At 40.1% G+C, this 8,623-nt stretch overlaps 1 protein-coding gene across 7 annotated transcripts; it reads left to right on the top strand.

Annotated features, from left to right (window-relative positions):
• The first annotated feature begins 17 nt into the window (after positions 1 to 17).
• AMZ2 (archaelysin family metallopeptidase 2) lies at positions 18 to 7,188 on the top strand. Of its 7 annotated transcripts, none has more exons than XM_008569380.1 (9): positions 18 to 81; positions 514 to 573; positions 912 to 1,001; positions 1,540 to 1,822; positions 2,135 to 2,308; positions 2,392 to 2,520; positions 4,119 to 4,282; positions 5,785 to 5,991; positions 6,938 to 7,188. In XM_008569380.1, exons 4-9 carry the CDS (start codon positions 1,540 to 1,542, stop codon positions 7,091 to 7,093), a joined length of 1,113 nt encoding a protein of 370 aa, XP_008567602.1. In that variant the 5' UTR covers positions 18 to 81; positions 514 to 573; positions 912 to 1,001; the 3' UTR covers positions 7,094 to 7,188. The 7 variants fall into 7 exon arrangements, with proteins under 7 accessions (XP_008567602.1, XP_008567600.1, XP_008567604.1 ...); XM_008569378.1 differs by having other exon boundaries at positions 514 to 610; XM_008569379.1 differs by lacking the exon at positions 18 to 81 and adding an exon at positions 150 to 313.
• Positions 7,189 to 8,623: the final 1,435 nt, after the last annotated feature.

The raw sequence follows: 8,623 nt of genomic DNA, 5'->3' as shown, positions 1-8,623 counted from the left end.
CGCGGCGTCGGGACCTGCCGGGTGGGGGAGTGCGGTGGAACTGTTAGAGCCGGGCCGGGGCCGCCAGGCCACCGCAGCCCGGTAGGAGAGGCGGGGGACGGTCGCGGTCGGCGGGGCGGGCTGCGGATGTGGGAAGGGCGGCCGCGGCGGAAGCAGCGAGGCCCCGCGGGGGCGGGGTTTCGAGGCCTGACCTTTCAGGTTCCCCGGGGAGGAACGGCGAAGCGGGAGTCCCGGGGGGAGCCCCCACTCCACCCCCAGCCCGGGACTGGGTCTCACCTGCACGGGGCCGAGCCCACAGTGCGAGTTGCTATAGGTAACTAGCTAGGGGCACCAGCTCGTCCCCGTTTCCCCGGGAATGTCCTAGGTTTAGGACCCATGCGTCCCAGGCCTCCTGCCCGCCTCAGGGACCCTGTTCTGCATCCCCTGCCTATCTTCTCCCGCAGCTCCACCCCCACTAGACCTGGGAGGCTGGGGGAGGCCTCCTGACCTTTCACACTGCCTTTTTGTAATTAGGGTGACGGCACCCTCCACAACATATTTCCATCCAGGCCCAGACATGCCCGTCCTTGTAAGGTAAAAACTTCAATGAGAGCCTTCCTCCTCCATAAAGGTAGGTAGAATACAGAACACATCTTGCTTTGTAGTTTGTCCTATAGAAGTAGTCAGATTTCAGCCCAGTTGTGTAATCATGAAGATGATCCTATGCTCATATTACAGCTTTGACTATAGAGACATTTGCTCTGGAATTTTTGCCACTCTCATGATCCCCAGAATTTAGAGGTTCAATCAGAACAGTTTAAGTTTCCTTATCAGTAGTCTATCATTAAACTAGAGAAAATCTAGATAATTAGAAAGTATGGTAGGATCCAGACAGAGATGTTCAACTTTTTCCTTTTATATAACTTAAAAAGCCTCGTGGTGGAACATCTGTCTGACCTATTCAAATGGAAGGATGAACGCTGGATACAGGAACACGATGTGAATGGAAGAGACCTGTCATTGTGAGTCTGGCTTTTAATTAGTCATATGATGTCTTCTCTAGTGTGACATGACTTTGTGGTGATGAACTTCAGTGGCTGAAATATATCTTGTCAGCCTGCAGTTAAGTTACAGAAATGGCAGGAATTGCATGAGTTGTCTTTTTGTTTGATTTTGAACATCTTTGAGTCACATTGGAAAGGATGAGTATTTTTCACGTGGCCCCAATGAGTCAATTCATAATATTGTTATTATTACTCAGATGACAGAAGGAAATTGGATATCAGATTATGCTCTTACTGTCAACGCCTATTTTTCATAATGGGAGCAGGTTCCGTATGAGGTGGAGAAATGGATTTCATTATTCTCTCTTATATTTCTTAGATATCTTCCCCAAGAAATTGATTGAAAATGGGGAAACCAGTCTTAAGTGTGACCACTCTGTGGCACTAGCAATCAGTCATTCCATTCTAGGGAAAAATTAGAGATGTATGTGGAAGATAGATAAGGTCCCCAATATGGATATACATTCTTTATTTGACTACTTGTGTTTTTTTATAGATGCAAACATTACGGCACTCTGAACAGACGCTGAAAACAGCTCTCATCTCAAAGAACCCAGTGCTTGTGTCACAGTATGAGAAATTAGATGTTGGGGAACAGCGTTTAATGAATGAAGCCTTCCAGCCAGCCACTGAACTCTTTGGACCTATTACCTTGCATTCACAATCAGATTGGATCACCACCCATCCTGAGGCTCCCCAAGACTTTGAGCAGTTTTTCAGTGATCCTTACAGAAAGACACCCTCTCCAGAGAAACGCAGTATTTATATACAGCCCATTGGTATATATTGGTAATATGCTGGTTTTGCAGTGGTGCTGTTGTTAGGGATAGTTCGGGCTGTTGGTTTGATTCAAGTGGGCAGTTTTTATGACCATTTTTGACATTCATTGCAGTGGTAGAAGTTTTATAGCCAAATTGACTTAGAACATTTTGTTTCTTTTTAATTCATATTGACATCAATGAATGGTAAAGGTATATTGAAAATTTAGAGTTAGTTTTGTTTCTAATTCCAAATTAATTTATAGACTGAGGTAAAGACTAAATATTTTAATCATCTTAAAGTCTGACTTTAAAATTTCTTCCTAATTATAGGATCTCTAGGAAACACCAGAATTATCAGTGAAGAATATGTTAAATGGCTCAAGGGGTACTGTGAAGCATTTTTCTATGGCTTGACAGTAAAACTCCTGGAACCGATTCCTGTTTCTGCAACAAGGTGTTCCTTTAGAGTCAATGATAACACACAAAACCTACAAATTCATGCAGGTTAGTTAAACAACTTTACAATTTGAATTGAGTAAAGGAAATATATTTATATAATATACATACATACATTTCTTTTTAAATAGGGCACATCCTGAATTTCCTAAAAAGGAAGAAACCTGAAGATGCCTTCTGTGTTGTGGGGATAACAATGATTGATCTCTACCCAAGAGACTCCTGGAATTTTGTCTTTGGACAGGCCTCTTTGACAGATGGTATTTCTTTTAGACATTGTTGGTAGAAACTTTTTCAACTTGAGAATGTTTGAAGACGTTAAAAGAGGGGAAGAATTCCAATCAATAATTTTCGTATTTAAAACTGTACAGTCAGCCTTCCATATCTGTGGGTTCTGTATCCATGGATTTAACCAACTGGGTCAAAAATATTTGCAAAAAAAATGGATGGTTATGTCTGTATTGAACATGCACAGACATTTTTTTCTTTGTCTTTATTCCCTAAACAACACAACTAATTAAAAAGCATTTACATTGTATTAGGCATTATAAGTAATCTAAGATGACTTAAAGTGTATGGGAAGATATGCGTAGGTTATATGCCATTTCATATCAGGGACTTAAGCATCCGAGGATTTTGGTATCTGTAGTATACTTTTTTTGTAAGTTTTTAAAATATCTCATGACATAAGAAAAGATTTAGTAAGGTAGTGGGATTGATCTGCCATGCAATAAGATAATATCACAAGTGACCTTGTTTCCTCCAAGTTTACAAATTGATATTTTTAGATTAAGAAACATTTATTACTAAAGAAAAATATCTCCTATTTGTAGGATTATTGGAAGAAAGAAATGGTCTTGCTAAAGGTATTATTGTAATGAAATTTGACCACACTTGTTTGGCCAGAGGAGGTCACCTGTGATCCATGAATAGATTTAGTTTTTTCTTAACTTTCAGAATACTGTCTTTCCCTAAATTTCAAATATCAGTCTACTCTTTCTGAGGGTGGGGCAAGGGACATTCTTTTCGAATCAAGTTGGATTGGACAAATACTATGAGTTTATTCCTTACAAAAAAAGTGTTAGTACTTGAACAACTGAAAGAGAGGCATAAATAAAAGTGATAAATGAAAATGATAATTAAACAAGTTGAGTTATAAAGCAGTCCCCTATAGAGTAAGTTCTGCATCAAACCATGTTCTCCATGTATGCAAAGGTGATAGATATAACTCTAATGTAACTCATTACGTGAAGTCAGTTACAAAGTGTTTAGTCGGATACCAACCCCATAATAAAGTGCTGTGCTTAGAAAAGGGGGTGTGTGAGGGGGAGAGGTTATTCTTTCTAAAAGCATGGTCCAAAACATAATCTTCAGTGCATTAGCGGCATTGGGCAGGGCAGCTTTTCTCACTAGCACAGCCTGAGGGAAGGCCAGCAGCCCTGACTGACATGTGAAGCAGAGATCTGTTTATTATGTTCTCAAAGAGTAAAATCATGATTGCTTGTTGTTTATTGCTTGTTGTGATTAGTTTTCATGGTCGGTTGCTTTTGGCGTACTTGATTTGGACTATTCTTTCGTGGGAAATAACTCTCCAAAACCTTCAATTTCTCAAGAAGCTGACCTCAAGTCCATTGAGTGTTATAGGACAGGGAATATTAGATAGCAGCAGCAGAAGATTCTGATAGAGAAACCTGGGGCAAAAGTCCTTTTTTTATGTTGGCAAATCTCAAGTGCATGAAACTGTGTGAACACAGATACAGCTGTGTACTTGCTGACCAGATGTTCTAGCCAGCTCCTTTTTGGTCTTTCCTTCAGGACTCTTGCTCTCATTCTGTTGTTGCTTGTTCTCTTTTCGTAGGTGTGGGGATATTCAGCTTTGCCAGGTATGGCAGTGATTTTTATAGCTCATACTATGGAGGCAAAGTGAAGAAGCTCCAGAAAAAATCTTCGAGTGACTATTCAGTTTTTGATAACTATTATATTCCTGAAATAACTAGCGTTTTGCTGCTTCGATCTTGTAAGGTGAGTTGTTTAAAAAAATCCTACAGGAGCATTTTTGATTTATGTTTTTGTCAGTTTAAAAACATTTTTTATAGCAGTTTTGGTTTTACAGAGAAAGTACAGAAAGTTCCCGTACCCTCTCCCCAGCCACATATACAGTTTCTCTTATTATGGACATGTTACATTACTGTGGTACATTTGTTACAATTATGAATCAATATTGAAATGTTATTAACTTAGTATTATATTAGGCTTCCCTTTTTTTTGTATTGTACAGTTCTATGGGTATTGCCCAATGCATAATGTCTTGTATTCATCATTATAGTATCATACAAAAAAGTTTTGCTGCCCTAGAAATTCTGTGCAGGAGCATTTTTTAAAAAAGAACTCTTATTTCCCTAACTTGTATATCATCAGCTCTTAATGTAATATTATACATTGATTTGTATCATTTGTATACTTTTGGTGGATATTGCTTAACTGAAATAATCAATAAAAACAATTTAAGTGGATACTTTAATATTGAAATTTACAGTATTGGTGCCTTTTTTTGTCTTGCTAGTTACATGCAGCCTTAAGTGTATCCATTTGCTCACTATTAGTTTAAATCCTAAATTCTGTTATGAGTAGGTGACGCTTTCAAGCTGGTGTTATCATCAAGTAAAGCTGCCTTAACAAGGCTTTTGGAGAACCTCTGTCTCTGGCTTCTTGCTGAGGATTGACCTTCTTTGGGCTCCAGGTTACCCTTACTAGACTGTAGTTCTACTGATACTTCCTGCCCACCACCCTTCTTTGGAAAGCTTCTCTCCCCATTTTCCCCTTTCTCCATAGCCAGAGACATAAGCTTTTCCTTCAGCTGGAGAAGTTCTGCTTTTGCCAGTACTATTTGTTGGGGCTTGAGAACTACACCTCTTAGAACTATGTTTTCAGTGTGTTCCATGGGGCCGCCTGCATCAGCATCACTTGAAGTGCTTATTAACATGCAGATCAAGTCCCCTTGCTCCCAGACCCAACAAATCAGGATCTCTAGGGGAGGGGCCTCAGAATCTGAATTGTAACAAGTATCCCAGTGGTTCCGAGCAAGAATTCTCAAACGGGTGATTTTGCCACTTAGGGGCATTTGGTAATGTCTGGAAGCATTTTTGATTGTCACAATTGGGGAGGGGGTTTTACTGTTGTCTAGTGGGTAGAGGCCATGGATAATGCTGTGCATCCTGTGATGCATAGGACAGCTCTCCACAACCTGGAATTATCTGTCCAACATGTTAGCAGTGCTGAGGTTGAGAAACCCTGGTCCAAGGGAAGTAAGTTTAGTAAGAAAGGCAGCAAGATATTTAGGGGAAATGAGGGATTATTAAATCTTGGAAGATCTTGGCAGAGTGAAGTATTGGTTGGTGATGATGATAAAGGAGTTGTTGATTCCTGTAAATCTGTTTCTTGGAAAAGCAAGAAAAAGAAGAGTTATGTATCTCGTTGTTGTTGATTATGGTGGTGTATAAAGCCTCAACGTGAATGTCTTGCAGACTTTAACCCATGAGATTGGACACATATTTGGACTGCGACACTGCCAGTGGCTCACCTGCCTAATGCAGGGCTCCAACCACCTGGAGGAAGCGGACCGGCGCCCTCTGAACCTTTGCCCTATCTGTTTGCGCAAGTTGCAGTGTGCTATTGGCTTCAACATTGTAGAAAGATACAAAGTAAATGGGGGCCAGGGCAGGGGGCACCGGGTAAGGAGTGGGAAGTGGTTATCTAAGTAGCAAAGTGACATTCTCTGTTAGGTCCTTCTCTAGAGCTGTAATTTATCAGAGGAAATTAGTGTGAAGATAAGCAGGAAGCTGTGGTTTAAAAAAAATGCAAAGAAATACCCTTTGTAAAAACTTCATCTTGCCTATGAGTGATTTATACTTATAGTAGAGTGAGAAACAGTGGAAGAAGTTTCTGTATTTCTCATCCATTTAGGACAAGAGAGCCCGCCTTTGCAGAACAGAATAAATATTGATAGGTGTTGCAAAGTTCATTTTTTAAAACCATAGGAATGTGTGGATGTGATTTATCTTTCCAGATATGGGACAGAGGTATAACGTACATTAGGAGAAAAGGATGATTTTCTTTAAGAAGGAAGGGAGAAAGTACCTAACCTTAGTATGTGTGCTAGTGCATGTGTGTGCGCCCACACTTGCGCACATATCAATGCACATTCACGTGGCCACTGAGTATGACTACTCATTCAGGTGGCTGCACATAAATGTGTACATACGTGTCTTCACATATATGTCTACCCATGCCTATTTGTACACTTACGTATGTATACACATAGACATCAAATTAAAAGCATAGTCTAATGCCTTGTGGAATATTAGCAAGATGAGAAAAGAAAATAATTATCCTACTACTCTAAAAAAAACAGGGTAAGATTTAGTGTCTTTCTTCCTTATTTTTACTCCTATGTGTATTTTTGACCATAATTTGTAATTATGGTTTGGGTATTTTGGCTATATGCTGTCTCACTCTGTATATCATAAGTGTTTCATATTTATAAACATTTTTATCAAATGCAACATTTTCATGGGCTAATATGTCACAGATTTAGGGAACCTGAAGCCAGTGTTTTTCTCTTATCTACAACTATTTTGCTGTGATTTGTTAAAATACAAATCTTTTCTGTTTTTTAAGGCGCTAGTGAGGTGGATTGATGATGACTCTGCTGACACACCTGGAGTGACTCCAAAAAATAGCCGTGCGGATAATGTGAACTTGCCGAAACCTGTTGAAGCTTTTAAGGAATGGAAAGAGTGGATAATAAAATGCCTTGCTGTTCTTCAGAAATGAGGACCTCCAAATAGGAGTAGTTAAAATAAATACTTGCACATTATATTTTCATTTGGGTTGAGTATTTCATTGGAATAAACTATTGGCTGATTCTCTACTGTCAAAGTAACAGAATAGAACCTTCTTTAATGCACCTGAATGGAAATGAGACTCATTTTGAATAACAAAATTCTATAAACTCTTTATCTTTTATCTTACTAGCCTAGTCTGTGGCAGTGAGCAAGTCATTTCCATTTTTCAAAAATGTTTATGTTTCACAAGAGAGCTAGGGCTACCGGTAACTAGTAAGTAAATAAGTGCTTTAAAGATAGCTGCCTATGTCCCAAGGTGCTAACTAACATGAACTCTAGGGGGTGATTTTGTTTTTAGAAGAGACGCTCCCTCTTTGTTAGGACCAGCCAAATCACAGTTGGGAACTGTAAGGGTCTCTGATCTTGATCTTCTCCATCCACCCCTCCTCCTTTTCTGTGAGTTTTCCCTGCTCTCTGGGGTGCCTTACCTAATTTTTTTCCTTGCTGGTTATCAGCTTACCCCTGAAGGAAGCAACAACTTGTGCCAGATTTTAGTAGCTTAAAACGTGACCTCTCAAGGATATTTACAAGTGAAAATAACAGTGGCACTTACACTACAGCAGCTCTTGGTGGTGGGGATTGTGTTGTAATTCCCAGCTATAAGATATACTCATTTGTGAGAGGTCTTATAAATAATCTGCAATGGCATTTATGTTTGTGAATGTTGCACTTTGTAGGTTTAGAGCAGGTTTCAGGTTTATTCCTATAATGGCTTTCTCAGTTTTTTGCCTTGTGAAGTGTTTACTTGAGTGGGGGAGAGTGATGGGGATTCCTGTCGAGTTGCCATGATGGCCTGTCAGGCTGTGGACATCAGCCCAATTGCCATGATGTTTAACAGGTTGAAAACTGTTTTTTTTTTTCTTTTTGTCCTTTATGAGACCGACCGCACTGCGCTCAGTCAGTGAGCGCTGTGAGCGCACCAGTCATCCCTATATAGGATCCGAACCCGCGGCGGGAGCGCTGCTGCGCTCCCAGCGCCGCACTCTCCCAAGTGCGTCATGGGCTCGGCCCTGAAAACTGTTAGAAGACTTAACAAACCACCTCTGCTAGATCAATGTGTCCTGGAAATATAGAAATTACAGTGCATCATGTTACTGAATGCCAGTGAACAGACAGCATTTCCCACTTTCCCATCTAACCTGGAGGGTAAGACTTACAGGTAATTTTTTTTTTTCACTTTGAAACCTAAATTCTCTCATTGTTATGATTTATGCAGTATGACTTAAAGCACGTTTTATAACCAAAACAGTGGTTTCCCTTTGATTCACTCTCCTACATGAGTAACCCCTTTAAATCATTTTAGAAAATGGCAGCTCGCTATTAAAATTAGTTGGGGGCCGGCCCGTGGCTCACTCGGGAGAGTGTGGTGCTGACAACACCAAGGCCACAGGTTAAGATCCCCTTACCGGTCATCTTTAAAAAAAAAAAAAAAAATTAGTTAGAATACTCTTGTCATTCT

This window comes from Galeopterus variegatus, unplaced genomic scaffold (assembly GCF_000696425.1).
Source record: "Galeopterus variegatus unplaced genomic scaffold, G_variegatus-3.0.2 Scaffold488, whole genome shotgun sequence".
Taxonomy (NCBI): Eukaryota; Metazoa; Chordata; class Mammalia; order Dermoptera; family Cynocephalidae; genus Galeopterus; species Galeopterus variegatus.
Note: the sequence above shows the minus strand (reverse complement) of the source record. Positions and strands in the feature narration are given on the sequence as shown.